The 20,371-nt window shown below is 45.2% G+C and overlaps 1 protein-coding gene across 1 annotated transcript in view; it reads left to right on the top strand.

The window, feature by feature from the left end:
• Window positions 1–20,371, top strand: part of CA10 (carbonic anhydrase 10) — a 157,869-nt gene that overhangs the window by 118,208 nt on the left and 19,290 nt on the right. The window contains exon 5 of the mRNA XM_063456229.1: window positions 6,269–6,454. Coding sequence (XP_063312299.1) covers window positions 6,269–6,454 — 186 coding nt within the window. The remainder of the gene's footprint in view (window positions 1–6,268; window positions 6,455–20,371) is intronic.

Below are 20,371 nucleotides of genomic sequence, written 5' to 3'. Positions count from 1 at the left end.
AGTTTTTGTCTTCTGCTCTGTACATTGAAGAGAACAGGAGATAAAAGAAATAATTAAGATTAAACAGGCTGTGCAATAAGGAAGTGTACATTTTAGATCTCAATTTTCAGGAATTGTTAGGAAGGTCTTGGACTATGGCTTTTCAAAAGGGCAGAATAGATGGGCCGAATGGTTCTTATTTGCCGTCACATTCTATGTTTCAATGTTTCTATAAAAAGTAATGTATCTCCTAAATGGCAGCGAATCTAGCAGTGAGACTACAGGGGCATGATCATTGAGCTAAAGTTTTGGTGCCTATAATATGTTTATAGTGTACGAATCCCTTTGTTGACAATTCATTGCTGTATTTTAGTATAAGTTTGTTAGCAATATAAAGAGGGTTTGGGCACAGCCACCCCAATAACTAACCACAGGAAGCCCTTTAACTGTCAGGATGAGGAACTGTGATTCACAGAGAAGTAAAGGTCCCACTTACGAGTTTACCTTAAAGATCAACGCATTGAAAAGGTTCTCAATACGATAGTAAATGTTTTAGAAACTAAATTAAAAGGTAATCCTGTGTTAGAAATATTTTTCTATAAACCTAAAAAGCTGACATTTCATTAAAAACTCAAATCCGTATCTGGTAACATAGTAACAGAAAATCAGATTAGCATGCTCGCTCCATCTGTGCAGATTAATGATTCCTAAAACAAAATGCTACAGATGAAAGGGGTGGAACTGGCAATCAGAAAATCAAATAGAAAGTATCCCTTGATTATACACCCAGTGGCTATTGTACTAATATTATGATCTTATGAGTTTGGTAATTAATGCAAAATGAATATAATTATGCATTTTATCCATTTTCTAAATTAATGTTTAATATGTCTCTTAGTTTAACCTGTTTTAAGCATGACTGGTAAGAGCTAGAGACAGTTTTAAAACCTTTTACAAAGTATGAAATAGTTTTTAGAAGAAAACACGGAGATCTAGTAAGTGGTTTTGGTTGATACATAAAAGTAAATTGTGTATATACAATGTGCTGTCCTTTACGTGTTTCAAATTCTGAGTTTTGATAGTTCGAACACTGACAGTCTCCTTGACCGTCTCAGCCAATCCAATGCTTTCCTATGGGAAAGCATTGTGATCGGCTGAGGTCATACCTTCTGATGATGTCAGCCAAGGAGGCAGATCAGGGGCAGAACCAGCAGCAGCAGACAGGAAAAAAAGTAAGATTTTACTATATTTCGGGGGCCTAGGAGGGGTAGGGAGCTACATGGTGTTTTTAACACTGTAGTGTCATAAATACATGTTTTTGCTCCTGACCCTATAGTGTTCATTTAATAGGACACTTCAGGCACTAAGGTGACTTGTCCGTTCTATAGATTTTGCTCCAAATAATTGCTTGTATTTTCTGCACACTCAATTTTATATAGTTTTTGCAGTAAATTAATTATTTTGCTCCATTCTGCATCTTACCTCCTTCCTAACAGTGGGCAGCTTTCTTTCTGTCCTCTCTCCTAACTTGCAGTGTCCAATAACTAAATTGTACAAGTTATCAGGAAGACAGTGAAATGATAATGTAGTGCTTAAAAATCCATAGAGCAGGGGGGCGGGGCCTGACTGTGATGGCGGCTGGACGCTTTTTCAGAGAGCTCCGGGCAAATCAGCGAAATTAAGCCACTTACCCGTATTCCCGGAGCTCTCTCTGAGATAACCTGCGAAGCCTGGACGTCAGGTGAAACTTGGAAGCCTTGAACGGCCAACAGCAGCCGTCCAGACTAAGACCTCAACAGGCTGGAGTGAGGCCTAGCGAGCACTGTGGAGGGGAGAGGCGGCCGCTCTCCCAGCCAAGGCTCAGGCAGACCTTCAAGTCTCGATGGTGCCCTGCTACCCCCCCCTTTGGACCGGCGGGGGAGATCCCGGTCCCCACCCTGGAGGCTCACCCATTTTACCAGGGCTGTGCAAACCTGACTTGGACGGCAATGATACCCCACATGGTGGACCTAACATGGCGGATGCAGCGGACCACATGCCTAGCTGTGATGTGATGTCCAGAACGCTGTCCTTCCTGGACAAACTTCTTACCGACTTTTGGGGGACGCTGTCACTCCGTCAACCGGTACCCGACCTACAAACCAAGCGGGATCACCCACCTAAACCTGCTCCCCGGCAGCCTCACTCTTGGCGTGGCACAAAGACAGTGCGAAAATGGCGGAGAAAACCGGGTCGGCTGAGCATGGAAGGCGGGAAGCGCAGGCCTGCATCAGCAAGACGTGCATACAGAGCCGAAAGCTGGAATATCAAGCAGGATAAAGCAGGGAGAGGAGAGCAGGGGACATCGAAGAAGAAACCATATACCATGGACACTGCTTTGATTTTGGCTGGGCCACTACGCCTCCTAACCCATCCCATTGCCTGGTATTGTACCTTGCCCATGACAGGCATAGGCTGAGTGCACAGAGGTTCATCTAACTCACACTCACACCACACACAGCCAGGAAAAATCATCCCTTCCTCAACTAATTGTACGCTAAGACTCACAATTCTGCTGATTTACGTGTAATCTATCTGCTGACTGGGCCAGTTGCCCCAAATGTTTTCACACTAGCACCTGCTACTATACTTACTCAGGGTGGCATACCTCACATGTATACTACTCTTGTAATATACCTCACAGTATTTACCTGTGCATACTCTGCTTCAATCTCTAATGCTAAATGTATGCTACTAAGCTCTGTCTAACCTCATACTTTACATTTCCTGTTAAGCTGAATACAAGAAATCCCTTGACAAGCAACATTAATCTGTAAAAATGTGCAGTAACCTCTAATGCCTAACTCACTTATGTACTACCATGTTATCAAAAATGCTTACCCTTGCTGTTGTGGCATTGTAAGTCCCTAACGTGTATTTCTTCTTGACTATCTTAAAAAATGTGCAACTATATCCTGTGCCACAAATGTAAAATCTTGTTTAATTTGGTACATGCTACTGCTGTTGTGGCAAAGCATGAAAGTTTGTAATATTAACTCTTGCACGAAAAAATAAAGAATTTAAAAAAAAATCCATAGAGCAAATAAACAAATGAGCAAAATTCCGCTTATTAAAGTATCAAAATACCCGTGAAGATCAACTCGCAAAACACTCTTAAAGAGCCCGTGCAAACTATATTAATTTGTGTATATCCTTAATAAATATATTCAAAAACATGTTCAATACACTTCTGAAATCTTCTAGAGTGCTTAGTGTTCTTTTCAAATAACATTTTTGTGCAAATCAGCAAACCCATCAATTTTAAATATATCAGCCGTGACTAAAGTGAATATGATGAAATAAATATTTGTGCCAATATCAAACTTTTGAATACTTAGCAGCAATTTAAAGTTCTTTAGATGGTAAGTACCACAAGAAAATAAAAACAGAAAAACAAAGCAATGGTGAAGACTGTTTGTAAAAATATTAGAAACAAATATCTCCCCAATTAATCCCTTTGGACCTCCACTCACATTTACTGGAGCCTCACACTTGGCTCTAGTTTATATGCCTCGGAGTCTCTTTTTGGGGGACTACTTCCCACTTGTCTCAAGTGATGTCAGCCTCCGGGAATAAGACAGATAGAAAACACAATATAGTGCAATATATCCATACAATATGGCAGAGTAGAAAATTGTATTAAAAATCAGCACTCCCATGTTTATAGAGCCTTTTAATAGGCTCTATTTTAGTCGCAGCGTGCCTAATTGTGAGGGGGACGCCACCCTTAGGATTTCAATAGATGCAATTTTCCAGATCGGGATGTAGGTAAAAATGTTTTATTTAATCCGATAATTTAAAAAGTTTACTCCATTCTCATAAAATTATCATCAATCAATAAACCAAAGTCCACAGGGAAATCTTAATTCATAAAAATGCGTTTCACTAATACAAGGCTTCCTCAGTTCATCTGTATGATCCCTGTGAGTATTGTCCCTTTTATACATTCTGTGTCTGTGGCTTGCTTCCGGTTTCGATGTGCGTTCCACGCCTCTCTCTCTTTATATGGGTAATGTGCTCCAAGCCTCCATTTTGTTCTTGGCTGGGCTCTGACTCTTATTATTACTATAACTATTTATAAAGCTCCTCAACAATAGTTAGACAAAAACAAATACTTGCAACAAGACACGTTGGACGTACTAGAACAGAATTTATTGAGGGTTCTGCTCAAACAAGCTTCTATTCAATTCATATCTAATTTCTACAAACAGAAATGGAAGCAGGACTGATCAATTCTTATGGGTCACTCAACAACATTGTCCGTGGTTCTGATTGTTAGCTTCTAAACCAAGCTACCTTTGATTTTTAGACACCTTCTCCCGTTGCTGCTCCATTTTTCTCTGTCACACATCTAGTAAATAGACGTACACTGTGTGGGCATTTTTACTACGTGTGATTTTCCCGTACTTGTGATGAAATACAAAGTGGAGGGGCTGGATTAAATTAAATCTTAAACTTTTAGTGACAAAGTGGCAGCATAAAAATGGTAATGGATGTCTGCATTATAAAACTAGAAAATTGCTGTTAAAATAAAAATTTTTATAATTAGCAAACAATTCTGAATTATATTTATTTCAACCAGCAGCAGTTTTGGGCAGTTATTATGTAGAGCAAGCGGTGTACACCACCAGGGTGTCGAGAGTGAGGAAAGCGCATCGACCAAAGAATATTGTTACGAGAAAAATAGTTATCAATACCTGATTGTTAACCCTTCCTCTCCCACCATGACAACTTCCTATGTTAAAAGCTCATCACGAGCTGGCCATCATGGCTTGCTTTGAGTCTTGTGAGCAACAGGGAATCATTGCCAAATCAGACCCCCTGTTACGATGTACACATAGCCAGGGAGCCGATATTGTGGCAGTCGGTTGTCTCATCTACCAGTGGTGTGAAACGTGATTGTATATCAGATTATTGAAAAGCACAGGAGTGCGAGGGAGGCTGTGATTCTCTACTTTAAAACATGGTGTATCCAATGTATATGTGCAGTGTTTATTGCGTCGTTGGATAACGTACTGACTGCATAGAGAGACTAGGCAACAGTCAGACTTGAGATGGAGATTAGGAACATTGAGTTTCCGGATATAATGTTATCAGAACCAACCAGGGATGGTAAGGTTGGAAATGAAACGAACACTCCGAATATATATAGAAGTTTGCTATATGCTCTATGTGTCTGTCTGCCACGTTTGTGATAGTTTATAAAAGTATCAATAGTATTAATTTATAATTGGGACAGACACACCTCCCTGGCTCTCACTGGTATCCAGGTAGATTGTCTTCTAATATCATTAGTTCTGTGGAGCTAACAGAAGTGACCGGTGTGCTGGGCTAGCATGTGTCTGGCTTCCCTCCTTCTCAAGGAGCTGTATTACGGCTAACAGAGAAGCACAAGAAGAATGTGATTGTGTGATTTTTAATGCAAAGCCTCTGACTGTAGTATTCTATTTTAAAGTCTGTGCAGGGTTAGAAGGAGAGGGCTTGGACAGGCTGCAGACAACAGATATGCAGCTTCTACAAGTTGCTTTCAGATATAATATATATATACCCTTTAATTCAGTCACTGACACTCTACACAATTCTCCACATGCACACTTACTGACATACTACAGAGAACAAAAAACTCTGCATTCACACACACATAGTTACACTCTAGCAAACATATCCTTACATTCACACACTAAACCTCTACTCAGAAACCCCACACATACACCCACTGATACACTTCACATGAACGCAACCCTCGGAACAATGACATTGACACAGTACACACAAATGCAACCTGCATTAATACACACTGACACTACACACAAATACACCCCTGCATTCACACACTCTGATTCTCTACAACCAAATAAGCCCCTGTATTCACACACCTAACCCACCAATGTGCCTGTATATTAGTGGCTTATATTAGGAAGCATTTAGATTTGGCTAGGAAATTAGAACTCACTATGCTCTTACTAGGATTTAATTTAACACCTTTTATTTTTAACACTAGTACTATTTAATTTGTCCCCCACATTTTAGTGTAGGACCCACCAATATTGGGGTACTTTGAAAGTAGTGGTGGGCTTAACAACATATGGCCATATGGTGGAACCAAATCCCCATATTTATTCTTAGATAGGCATTTTAGTAGCCTTCTTTGTATTATGTTTTGTAGTCTGAGTGCGCCGCAACTATTTATTTTCTCATTAGGAAATTAGAACTTGACATTAATTTGATATGTATCTTCTCTTTTCCCCAGGTGGGAGGTACAATGTACAATACAGGAAGGCATGTGTCACTAAGGCTGGACAAAGAACATTTAGTAAATGTATCCGGGGGGCCACTAACTTATAGCCATCGCTTAGAAGAAATCAGGCTGCATTTTGGGAGTGAAGACGGACAAGGTTCGGAGCATCTTCTTAATGGACAAGCTTTTTCAGGAGAGGTAAGGACACACGTTGTTTGAGGGGGCTTGTTATTAATCCCCATATCTCTGCAATGAAAGGGACAATATAACAAAAACACCCTTCATATGAAATAGGACAATATTGTCTCTCAAATAGAGGTACATTGGGTGTAATGCAGCCCCTGAAAAGGATGAGTAAGTGAAATCCTCAGACCTTGGTATTACACTTATCTTGCTTGGGAAACTCTTGTTTTAAAGAAGACATGTCCCTCTCACCAACGTGGACTCTAAGAGTAACTGACTCAAAGATCTAAGTTTTAATCAGTTAGCATTATGTGATCACTATTACCACTGCAATTTCCCCTACAGAGTATCTACAAAACTATCATTTTAAAATATGCTAGGCATCTTTTAAAGTAACACTCTAGTGAAACTACATTTCAACAATTTATTAGACATGATTCCAAAGAAAATATGTATTTATTTATTTTTTCTGCATGCTTTCTTTGGGGGTATATGAAAAAAACAACTGGCAAAGGCTGCAGACCTGCAAGGTGTCAATTTCTTGAAATCAGCACTTTTATAAACTGTCCCTGTGACGGAATAGCCCCAGAATACTATATTTATATTTTTTAGTATTCTGACTCGTTTTCCTTGGTTCGTGGGATTTTCCTATTGGTTCGGAAGTACCTTGTAACGGTTCTCACCGCAGTGTTCTAATTGTTTGTCTGGGTTTACACTACCGAAGTTGACTGACCACTACCACTTTTCTCATGGAACTAATTTGGGCAGGAGCCTCGTGTGCGGTCGGTCAAAAAAGTGACTTCCATGGAACTACCCAACTACTGAACCGATCTGGGTGATTTTTGGATATGTTGGTCACCCAGATCGGGATGATGCAGTGATCTAACTTTTGTGGGATTTTCATGTATTTGGGGGGTATTTTTGGGGTGTCTGTAAATTATGTGTTTTTCTGTACCCGAAGATAAATGAGTTTGTACATTTACTGACTCAATTATCTCCCAGGTACAAGGGATGGATTACCATGCTGTAAGAAACCCCTTGCTTTGTCATAAAAGGCCATATGTGGCCCTGAATAAAACAGTCTTCTCCCAGCATTAAGCCTTGGCTCATGTGTGGGGGACTTGCAAAACGGGCAAAATTTTTACTTCCGGATTATTGGCGTTATTTTATTTGGGGAAAAGGGAATCTGTGGCGGTGATACTTTGGCAGACCGCCACAGTCCCAAATATGACAGACTCCAGACACATAGCAAACTGAAGTACTGTGTGTGTGTTCCTTTAATTAAATGTTTATGGGCAATGATATATTGCTAATATTTGCTGAATAATCAATATACATGGCAGAGGATATTTACACGTGTATAAATTGAAAATACAAAGAGTTCAATTATATTTTAAGCAGGTTATTTTTATGCAATTTTGTTTTTCTCTCGCCAAATGGAGCGCGGTGGCGGCTTAAAAACTTGATTTGGTGTCAGATTCTATACGTGTGCATTGTTTAAAGAGCATATTTTAGAAGGAGTGCAAGAATATAAAATGGCTTATGTTTTATGGTGAAATTTTTATGATTATTTTGTTATCCTAAACATTTTCTATATCTTTTTGCTCTACCCTTTTCAGCAATATTTGTTACAATTTAATGAGGATTATAAATAGTGAAAGCCACACGTAGCTAAGTATCCCCTAGCTGAAATTGGTATGTTATGCGGTTTTTAAAAATGTATATCAGTAACTGGTTATAGATTTTGTTCTTTTTCATTATGAGTTTGAATGGCAAAATACATCAAAGCAAAAAAAAAAAAATGCCTGTTTCTACTGGAAGATTATAACATGTATTCCCTCTGTTTTATAACTGTGAACTAAACTATAAAACTGCATGAATACATTGTAATTCTTTTTTTGCATTCTAAGAGCCATTTTTTTGCACATAATGGGGTAATGAAAAGCAAAGTTTGCATTGTCCCAGAGCAAAGTCTGCTGATAAAAAAAACTTGATTTGAGGAATACGTCAGAGAACAGGCACTGATAATTGCATGATTTTGCTATTACATGACGAAAAGTCATGATTTTATTAAAGACACGGAGGCGAGTATTGCATATCCCTTTCTTTACTGTTGACAAATAGCAGCAAAGGAAACATACAGAATGAAAAAAGAATGAACATGTGATAACGTAGGCCCCTCCCCCTCAGGTCCCAGTATAACAGGCAGCACTTCCCTTCCATTTCCCTCTTTCTGCAGATGCGACCAAAGAACAATGTCCATAACTAGAGTAATGCGAGAATAAAGTCCCAAGGAATAACAGAAAAAACCGAGGAGGTATAACATCACAAACTGGGAAGTGTGGCCGTAGAATTCATAGGACCGATGGAGGACAGCAGGAGGAGACCAATAAACCGGACCCTTGCTAGACGTCTTGCCAGATTAAGCTGTGGAGACATAAAGGACAGGAGCCAACAGGTTAAAGTCGATACTTGTAACTAGTACAAGGTTACACCAGTGGGAACAAAGACCCTTGTATATACAATCCCACAAAACAATCAATGTTAACATATCCAGTAATATTGAAAACAACAATTATAAGGACGGCCCCACTTACCGTCCCAAACTATAACATAGGTGTATCGTGGTATGAGTAATATGGGTGGGGAGATATATACTTACCAGCGAGAGAGTAACAAAAAAGGGTGGGGCAATACTCGCCTCCGTGTCTTTAATAAAATCATGACTTTTCGTCATGTAATAGCAAAATCATGCAATTTTATAACAAGACACGGAGGCTCATATTGCAAGTTTAAAGCTGATCCATTATTACAGCGAATGTGTGTGGGGCCGGCCGAAAGTAGAATTCTCGGAAGGTAGATTCCCTAGACCAATCAGCTGTTCTCATAATGTCTTCCAGGCGGGCGCCCGCAGACATCATAGAAGAGGCCGAAGCCCCTCGTACTGAGTGGGCGCCGAACACTGTAGTGTCAATGCCCGCTTGGGCCAGCAGCCATTTCACCCAGCGTGATAAGGTAGTGCTGGAAACTGGGTGAAAAGGGGGGCGGAAAGATAAGAACAACTGACGGGAGGCAGTAGATCGGTGTGGTTCGGTGCGAGATTCGTATTCACGAAGGCAGGTCACTGGGCATAGCGAAGGAGAGGCAGGGAAACTAGGGTAGGATACCGCCTTGATGGAAGTCTTAGTGCGTCTGCTGATGTTAAAAGTTACCCCGTCCGGGGTGTATGACTTGGCATCGACATCCAGTGCACTGACATCCGAGACTCTCTTGCATGAGATGAGACAGAGCAGGCACACCAATTTGGCCGACAGCTGTTTGAGGGAGAGTCCTGCGTTAGCGGGCCAGGATGAGAGGAAAGTCAATACAACTGAAACATCCCAGGTCGTGGCGTAGCGGGGCCTGGGTGGCCTTGAAAATCTAGAGCCCTTGACGAGTCGGCACACTAGAGGGTGTTGTCCCGCGGGGCGGCCCTCGAAGCCTTGGTGAATCGCCGAGATAGCGGAACGGTAAAGGTTAATGGTCCTGTAAGCCTTACCGGCTTCGAAGAGAGACGTCAGGAACTGCAGGATCGTTGTTACAGGGGCCGAAACGGGATCCTCGTTCCGAGCCATGCACCAGCTAGCCCAAGCTCGCCAAGCTGACCCATATGCCCGTCTAGTGCCGGGAGCCCATGCTGCTGCCAATAAGAGTCTAGTTGCGTCCGAAACTCCTTGGATTTCCCAGGGTCCCCGGAGATTCGCCACGCCAGAAGTGGGAGAGAGCCCTCCAGCCGGAGGGGATGATAGCGACCCGTCGGGTCTTGTAGCAGGTCGTGGCGATCCGGCAGGAGTCGAGGGTAGTCCAACGTCATCTCGAGTATTTGGGGGAACCAAGACTGCGTCTCCCAGAATGGGGTGACCATGACTAGCTCCGCCCGGTGTTTGCGGGTCTGCAGGAGTGAGCGAGGGATCATGGAAAATGGGGGAAAGGCATAGAGGAGGCCTCCCTTCCACTCTTGTAGGAAGGCATCCGCTGCCTCCGCCATTGGGTCCGGCCTCCAGCTGAAGAAGCGTGGGAGTTGAGTATTGAGCCGGGAGGCGAAAAGGTCTATGGTAAATGGCCCCCAAAGAGATGATATGTTGGAGAACACCTTCCTGGCTAATCTCCAGTCGCTGGTGTCTGAAAGATAACGTGAACCCCAGTCCGCTTGGACGTTGTGCAGGCCAGGTAAGTACTCTGCGTAGACCATCAGGTTCCGCTCCAGGCAGAATTCCCAAAAATCTTTCGCCAACCTGGCCAGGACCGCCGACTGTGTACCACCCAGGTGGTTGACATATCTCACCGCCGAAACATTGTCCATGCGGAGCCGAATACATGATAGGGCACGGTCCTTGGCGAAGCTGCGGATGGCGAAGGAGCCTGCCAGGAGCTCCAGGGCATTGATATGTAGTCGGGTTTCGGACTCCGACCACCGGCCCCCAGTTGAGATGCCCTCGCAGTGGGCTCCCCAACCGTGTAGACTCGCATCCGAGTCGATCGTGAATTCCGGCGTTAAGCCGAAGATGGCTTTGCCATTCCACGCAGACAGGTTGAGAATCCACCATCGCAACTCGTCTTTCGTCTCGTTGTCCAGGGAGACTAGGTCTGCGTAGGATGCCCCGGCTCTTAGGTGAACGATTTTTAGGCGCTGTAGCGCTCGGTAGTGGAGTGGGCCTGGGAACACGGCCTGGATTGAAGAGGCCAGTAGGCCTATGAGGCGTGCCAATTGGCGTAAGGTGAGCTGGGGTCGGATAAGGGCCCTGCGCAATTCTTTGCGGATGGAACGAATCTTGGATATCGGGAGACTCAGCGTCGCTGCCCCCGAATCCACTTGGAAACCTAGGAATTCCAAGCGGGTGGCGGGGGTCAGGCATGACTTCTCCCAGTTGATTATGAAACCTAAGCGTGACAGGAGGTTTATGGCTAGTCGTAGGTGTGAGAGGAGGGTGGAGCGCTCCTGAGCCATGAGTAGAATATCGTCTAGGTAGACGATTAGTCGAACTCCTCGACTGCGTAGCCAGGCCATAACGGGCCGTAGAAGTTTTGTGAAACACCACGGGGCTGAGGATAGGCCAAAGGGCAGACAGGTGAATCGCCATATTTCGTGTCGCCAGTAAAAGCGTAGGAGGTCCCGAGAGGCCTCCGCTATTGGCACTGTCAGGTACGCGTCTTTTAGGTCTAGTTTCGCTAGCCAGTCTCCGTGGAGGAGGAGATCCCTTAGCAGGTGAATACCCTCCATCTTGAAATGGCGGTACCTGACTACGGCATTGAGGGGGCGCAAATTTATGACTGGCCTCGATTGGCCGCCTTTCTTTTCCACTAGGAAGATATTGCTTATTACGCCCGCAGGGCTGGGGGGTGCTAGTTCGATAGCCCCTTTGAACTGGAGGGATGAAAGTTCTTCGTCGATCCGACCGCGATCCTGGATGGAAAAGCGGATCGGTCGAGGAGGGGGAATGTGTGTAGGGCGGCAGGTGAGTTCTATATGGAAGCCCTGAATAGTGGCCAGTACCCAGGGATCTGAAGTGATTTGTGACCAGGCTGGGAAAAAATGTTGGAGTCTGCCCCCTATGTAACCCGGAGAAGAAATGTGTGGTAGAAGGCAACTCACCGTATGGTCGTCTGGGGTTTGGGTTACTCCGAAGGCCTCTGGATCGCCATTGACGTCCACGGGATGGAAAAAACATGGGGCGGGAGGTCTCCTGGTATTGGTGATACTGTTGAAGGGAGCCTCTTCCCGTGCCACGGGATTGGGGATAGTTGCGGCCGGACAGACGGCTCCTGCTTCTGCCGGCCCTGGTAGAGACCCGCCCCTGGAATACTCGCCTCATGGAGGCCTGGGCCTTGTCTAGAGCCGTGAATGCCCCCACATAACGCCCCAAGTCTTTGATGAAGGAGTCTCCGAAGAGGAGTCCTTGGGCGTCTTTGCCCGCCTCCGTAAGGGCGAGGTTGGCTAGTTTTGGCTCAATTTTGAACAATATGGCTTTACGCCTTTCAATAGACAGGGAGGTATTTACGCTCCCAGCAATACAAATTGCTCTCTGGACCCAACCTCTAAGGTCTTCAGGGTCGACCATGCGGTTCTCCGCTCTGGCGTCTTCCGCCAAGTCAAATAATTTGGCCAAAGGCCCGAATATGTCCAGGTGCTTGTCCTGGCAGGACTTCAAAGCGGACTCTAGTCCTTTACGGGGGTTCCAGCCCAGTTTAGTGAGGAACTGGGTCATTTTTGGATCAACCTCTGGGGTGTCACACACCTTGTTAGGCACCAGAGGCCTAGGACACTCCGCCCTCAATTTGTTGCGGGCCGCCTTGCTTAAGGGTTTTCTGACCCAATTTTCCAGATATGTGGCAACGTGGTCGGCTGGGAGCCACTCCGCCGACCTCGGATGATGAAGGTCATCCGGATCGAAGAGTGGGACCCCCGAAGGATCCACGAGGGATGGCCCCGCAGCCGCAGGGTTCCTGGTCCCCGTCTCGCCTCCGGGCATCTCTGCCTGAGCAGAGGAAAGGAGGTCGAGAGCGCCATCGGCGGAATCCGCATCAGAGTCGGAATCTGACTCATTCATAGCCTCCTCATTTGACCCGATTTCTGAGTCGGTGCCGCTCTCAATCTGTGCTCTAGCACATTTCCAAAGCCGCGCCCGTTCTGCCTGGCGCGGAAAGGCTCTTTTGCGTGGATGGGACACGCTTTCTGGGGCGACCGAAGGTACGCCAGTCATGGTGTTTCTGGAGGCAGAGGAGTGTTTAGATTTACGGGCAGCCTTTTTGAAGTCCCCTTTAGATACCTCTCCCTGGGGTGTCAAGGTGCCCGAGAGTTGCTCGTCTGAAGGACGGGGCAAGAGGGCTTGTGAAATGGTGTGGGAGAGGGTGGAGGACATAGACCCCATAGCAGCCATAATGGCGTCTGTCACCGAGCGCTGTAGCGCCAGAAACTGTGGTCCATCGGGTTGGGTAGTCCCATCCGCCATAGAAGGCGAAATATCTGAGGTGACAGGGGCCTCAGTTCTGATTACTGGGGAATCCGACTCCCCAGAGTGAGCGGACCCAGTAGATAGTCTGGGTTTAGGCATGATCAAGGACGTATGGGTTAGTCACCCAAACAATCTAAGCAAAGGAAAAACGCTCTCACCAGGGCCCAGACCAGCGACACACTAAGAGGTAGGGACAGAATGACAGAAAATGGCCGCCGGGAATCTCGCGGGATTCGCGGCACCCGCAAGCTACGCGGAGGAATAATGAAACAAGAAGAAGTGCGCAGAGAGGCGCTCGAGCAGAAGAAACAGACAAGGTTACATAAGCAGGGGAGGTCTGGGCCCTGAGGCTAGTGTATAACGACACAATTACTAACCTTCGAAATAAAAGACTAAATAAATACAAATTAAATAAAAATCCATTAAATTATCAATGAATAGTATATAAGAGAAAATATGGCATGTACTTATCTTTGTGTCAGAGCAGCAAAGAAAGAGGGAAATGGAAGGGAAGTGCTGCCTGTTATACTGGGACCTGAGGGGGAGGGGCCTACGTTATCACATGTTCATTCTTTTTTCATTCTGTATGTTTCCTTTGCTGCTATTTGTCAACAGTAAAGAAAGGGATATGCAATATGAGCCTCCGTGTCTTGTTATAAAATTGTCTTTTACCAAAGACAACAAAGAAATTCTAAATTCTCATCAAAGAATCGATACAAAGCTCAGAAAGGCTCAGCAACTAAGGGGTTACACTAACAGTGGATACTGTATGATACAGAGACTCGTGTTTCTCCAATGGAGACACTAACATTTTGAGTGGACAGGAGGTGAAGATTTCATCATTTGAACACACTGATTAAGTAAACAAAAATATTTTTAGTAACAAGGTAAGATAATGCAGCCCATTGTCATTATTTATTTGAGGAAGTGAAGGAGTAGGTAGGTGCATTCAGGATCGGATTAACATAGGGGCTGATGGAGCTGCAGCTCCAGGCCCAGGCCTGTGGAATAGGCCCATTTAAAAAGTTTTTTTGGGTTTTTTTTTTACACACTACTCTTAGGTTTGCCACCTGACTGGTATTTTACTGGCACTGCTGGTATTTGAGACTGCCTGGCCATGCCAGTATTGCAGTAATACTGGCAATACGAATGCAGATATTTTTCTCAGTATAAACAGAGATTAATCTGCAATACCAGCACCAGCCATTAGGTGTCTCTGTGTATGGAGAGAGGCAGGGATAGGAAGTTACAGCATATCCCTCCCTGCCTCTCTCTACTCACTGATCCGCAGGGGAGTAGCTACACAGCACAGAGAGTCCAGACAGCAGCTCATAGCCTGCAGAGACAGCCTTCAGCTCAGGGAAGTGAGGGATGAGGGGAAAGGCAGCAGGGAGACATAGGGACACTGAAAGACATGGGGATGCTGAGACACATGGGGACGCTGTCAGACATAGGGCCATTGTGAGACACATTGGGATACAGTGTCTCCATGTCTCCCCGTGTCCCCATGTCTCCCAACCAGTGTCCCTAGTGGCTGTGTCCCCATGGCTCCCAGTGTCTCATAGTCTCCCAGTCTCTGCCTCCATGTCTATCAGTGTCCCTAGTGTCCCCATGTCTCCCAGTGTCCCCAAATGTCAGTGTCCCCATGTCTCCCAGTGTCCCTATGTCTCCCAGCCAGTGTCCCTAGTGTCTCAGTGTCCCCATGTCTCCCAGTGTCTTTGTCCCCATGTCTCCCAGTGTCCCCAAGTGTCTCAATGTCCCCAGGTCTCTGTGTCCCCAGGTCTCTCAGTGTCCCCATGTCTCACTGTGTCCCAATGTCTCTCAATGTCCCCTAGTATCCATGGACACAGGATACACTGAGGCATGGGGACACTGGGAGAAATGGGGACACTGAGACACTGGGAGACTAGGGCACTGGGCGACATGGGGACACTGACACTGTGATACATAGGGACACTGAGGCCAGGCTGGGCTTCCAATTCTTGGACACACATGCCCCCTTTTTTGGGCATGTTCGCCCCTTTTGGCAGTTCTGGTCACGTGATGCCGCGCATGTGCATTCGGCAGAAGAGGGAGGAGAGTCCCCAGCGCCAAGGGAGCCCGGCGCTGGAGAAAGGTAAGTGAGTAACCCCTTTCTCCCCCTTCAGCCCAGGTTGGGGGGGACCTATTAACACTATAGTGCCAGGAAAACGAGTTTGTTTTCCTGGCACTATAGTGGTCTTTTAACATAGGGGTCTTTTCACACTACTTAGGGTTGCCACCTGGCCAGTATTTTACTGGCCCAGCCGGTATTTGAGGCTGCCTGGCCTTGCCAATATTGCAGTAATGCTGGCAATACAAATGCAGGTATTTTTGTATTTTTCTCAGTATAAACGGAGATTACCCTGCAATACTGGCGCTGGCCAGTAAGAATCGCTGTGTGTGGAGAGAGACAGGGATTAGAAGCTACAGCATAACCCTGCCTCTCTCTATTCAGCACAGAGAGTCCAGACAGCAGCTCCCAGCCTGCAGAGACAGCCTACAGTTTAAGTGAGTGATGGGGGAAAGAGGGGGAGATACTGAGAGACCTGGGGACACTTAGACACTAGGGGACTCTAGGAGGCCTGGGGACAATGAGACACTAGGGGACATTGTGAGAAATGGGGATACTATGAGACATGGGGACACTGAGACACTAGGGGACACTGTGAGACATGGAGACACTGAGAGACATAGGGACACAGGGAGATCTGGGTCTCCCAGTGTCCCAAGTCTCCCAGTGTCTCCTAGTGTCTGTATCCCCATGTTGCTCAGTATCTCTAGTGTGTCAGTGTCCCCATGTCTCTCTGTGTCTCGATGTCCCCATGTCTGTGTCCTCAAGTGTCCCCAAGTGTCTCAGTGTGCCCATGTCTCTCTGTGTCCCCAAAAGTATCAGTGTCCCCAAGTCTCCCAGTGTCCCTATGTCTACCAGTGTCCCTATGTCTCCCAGTGTCCCCATGTCTGTGTCCACAAGTGCCTTTCATGTCTCTCAGTGTCCCCATGTCTCCCAGTGTGCCCAGGTCTCCCAGTGTCCCCATGTCTCCCAGTGTCCCCTAGTATCCCAGTGACATGAGGACACTGGGAGACATGGGGACACAGGCACTAGAGGACACTGGGAGACATGGGGACACTGAGACACTTGGTGACACTGGGAGACATGGGGACACTGAGAACCATGGGGACACTGGGAGACATGGGGACACTTGGGGACACTGAGAGACATGGGACACTGAGACTCTGTGATACATAGGGGACACTGGGAGACCTGGGGACACAGACACCAGTGGACACTGAGAAATAGGGACAATGGGAGAAATGAGGACACTGGGAAACTAGGGGACACTGTGATACATAGGGACCCTGAGACACTGAGTGACTTGGGAGACTGAGACATCTATACAGCATAATCAAACTGTAAGTATTTTTTGGTGATTTTAAAGAATCTTCTCTTATGTCACTCCTTGTGATTTACATCATGTGATGTCACACATACATTTAATTATGCAAATGATTAAGGTCAGTATTTTTTTCCAAGAAAGGTGACAACTCTAACGATTCTTCACATACTCTTGCTTAAAGGGACACTCCAGTGACAGGAAAACAAACTTGTTTTCCTGGTATAGATTTCCCCTTTGTAAAGGCCCATCCCCGTGGTGCAGAAGGGGTTAATAACCCCTTCTGGTACTTACCTGAGTCCAGCACCGATGTCCCTCGCATTAGGATTGCATTAGGATTTCCCCATAGGAAAGCATTATTCAGTGCTTTCCTATTCCCTCCGCGCTGGCTCAGCTCCACCTACGCTCCTCCCCCGCGCTTACATCTGAATTACCAGATAGGAAACCATTGTTCAATGCTTTCCTATGGGGATTCCGGTGATGCTGGAAGTCCTCATGCATAAGTTGCCTTTAAGCCCGGGACTCCCTCTAGTGGCTGTCTGGTAGACAGCCACTTGAGAAGGAGTTAACCCTGAGAGATAATATTTGCAGTTAATAAAAACTGCAATAATTACCACTCTAGGGTTAAGGGTGAAGGGAGTTTGCACCAAGACCACTTAAATGAGCTGAAGTGGTCTGAGTGTCTTCAGTGTCCCTTTAAGTATGGAAACGTAAGAAAGTTGTATGGGAACAAAACATGTATGGACTGGCTGACAATGAAATTAATTAAGGTAATGCTCACTTTGGTCTCTCTAACACTGTGGCATATCCCCTTTCATCTACACTCACTACATCCACCTTTTCTCTGTCCCAGATTATATACCAGTAGCTTTGGCCTGCTAGTAAGAAGGCAATAAGACAATTGGACATGTGAGTGCTAGGGGTCAGTCCTTACAAAGCATTAAGTAGGCGCATCATTTAAAGCATTTATGTCAAACTCGGGATGCTGTCTGCATAGTATGCCCTTAGTTGGCCAGCCTGCATGATTGGCAGGCAGCCTGATGTGCATTCATGCCAGGCTGGCCTTCCAATTCTTTGGGCAGAAATGCAACCTTTTTGGGCATGTTCGCCCCTTTCGGCAGTTCTGATTACGTGATTTGCATCAGTGGCCCACACTTTTACACCGCCCATTGACTTCCTGATTCACTGGACACTGCTGTTAGGGGGTATGGATTTTCTTATGGCTGCATCCTATGAGTTTTCCTCCAGCACCATCTCCATCGATACGTATGGCTGTTTTATTGTTTTTGGTTAATAAGATTCTGTAATTAGGTCCATCATAATTGTCAGCACCAGGCCCACTGGGCTCTTAATCTGGCCCTGGAAATATATATCAAGCTTAGGACAGCAGACACTACCTATCTCATCTAAGAGAGGGTATAGGCGTTGAGGCGTTTGGCTGCCAAATCCTCAATATTAATTTTAAATATTCTTTATGGAATAGCCTTCCAGCTGAAGTGGTAGAGGTTAATACAGTAAAGGAGTGTAAGCATGCATGGGATAGGCATAAGGCTATCCTAACTATAAGATAAGGCCAGGGACTAATGAAAGTAATTAGAAAATTGGGCAGACTAGATGGGCCGAATGGATCTTATCTGCCGTCACATTCTATGTTTCTATGTTGATGGTCTGCGTGATATCGTGACATTAGTATATACTGTATTCAGGGACCACAACTGATTAATTCCACATAAACGTGGATTCAGGAGCCTTACCGTCTAACAGCTAAGCTCCCCTTTAATTAACTAATTGTTCCGATTCCAGAAATAAAACATCTTAATAAAGTTTAATATGTTGCCGTTTTAATTGTTTCAAGATCCTTGCAGATTTCCCCTGAGATTTTTTTCTGGTAGAAAGCACAGCGTAACTGACCGTGACAGTAACTTAAGAAAAGATAAAAACGATCTTTCAGAAGAAATATACTTTCAGTCATCAGTAATACGAAGGTTGGAAAATGTGGCATTCAAGGTAAAACTGATATCAAAAGTCAGCTAATGTATAGTTTATAGCATGTCAGATCGCGATGTTACAAATCAGCGTGATATATGGCCTCCGCAACAAGCTATCAAATCATCCTTGGGGGAAAGAATCATACATAATTCAGTGATTGTCAAGAGCTGGTGTCATTTTTTTTCACAGTTTTCTATCATTTGAGGAAAAATATGTAAATCAGCCAAATATTTTATAGATGGCTAAATCCTTGGGAAACTGAGATAAGCATTTGAAGGTAGAATTTTATGAAAATATAGTTTATTTGGCTGATAGCTGGTACTTTGTGCACTTTCTACAACTCGTAAAATATCCTATTCAAATTTAGCGAATGTTACTGCTTTGAACAATTCCATGTCACAGTTTAATCAGAACTGCCTACAGTTAGACACATTGTACATTGACTTGGACACTTAAAGGGACACCAGAGGCACCAAAACAAATTTCGGTTAATGAAGGAGTTTTGGTGTATAGATCATGCCCCTGTAGTCTCACTGCTCAATTCTTTGCCATTTAGAAGTTAAATCACTTTGTTTATACAGCCCTAGTCAAACCTACATGCATGTGACTTACACAGTCTTGGCAGTACATCCAATCGGCCTCACAATCACAGACCACGTGTAACCACAACAGCCGAGGACCTCCACATCCAGCATCTTCACCTCCAAGATCGCCTGAGACCAGCCACCTGGACAGCTGCTGCAACAATTGGTTTGCATAACCAAAGAATTTCTGCCCCAAAAACTGTCAGAAACCATCTCAGGGAAGCCCATCTGCATGCTCGTCGTCCTCATCGGGGTCTCGACCTGACTGCAGTTCGTCGTCGTAACCAACTTGAGTGGGCAAATGCTCACATTCGATGGCGTCTGGCACTTTGGAGAGGTGTTCTCTTCACTAATGAATCCCAGTTTTCACTATACAGGGCAAATGGCAGACAGCGTGTATGGCATTGTGTGGGTGAGCAGTTTGCTGATGTCAACATTGTGGATAGGTGGCCCATGGTGACGGTGGGGTTCTGGTATGGGCAGGCGTATGTTATGGACAACAAACACAGGTGCATTTTATTGATGGCATTTTGAATGCACAGAGATACCGTGACGAGATCCTGAGGCCCATTGTTGTGCCATTCATCCACGACCATCACCTCATGTTGCAGCATGATAATGCACAGCCCCATGTTGCAAGGATCTGTACACAATTCCTGGAAGCAAAAAACATCCCAGTTCTTGCATGGCCAGTTTATATACCGAGCATGTTTGGGATGCTCTGGATCGGGGTATACGACAGCGTGTTCCAGGTCCTGCTAATATCCAGCAACTTCGCACAGTCATTGAAGAGGAGTGGACCAACATTCCACAGGCCACAATCAACAACCTGATCAACTTTAAGCTAAGGAGATGTGTTGCACTGCATGAGGCAAATGGTGGTCACACCAGATATTGACTGGTATTCGGAGCCCCCCGGACCACCCGGACTCCCCTAATACAGTAAAACTGGAC

This window comes from Pelobates fuscus, chromosome 5, assembly GCF_036172605.1.
Source record: "Pelobates fuscus isolate aPelFus1 chromosome 5, aPelFus1.pri, whole genome shotgun sequence".
Lineage (NCBI taxonomy): Eukaryota > Metazoa > Chordata > Amphibia > Anura > Pelobatidae > Pelobates > Pelobates fuscus.
This window is presented reverse-complemented; position numbering and strand designations above follow the sequence as displayed.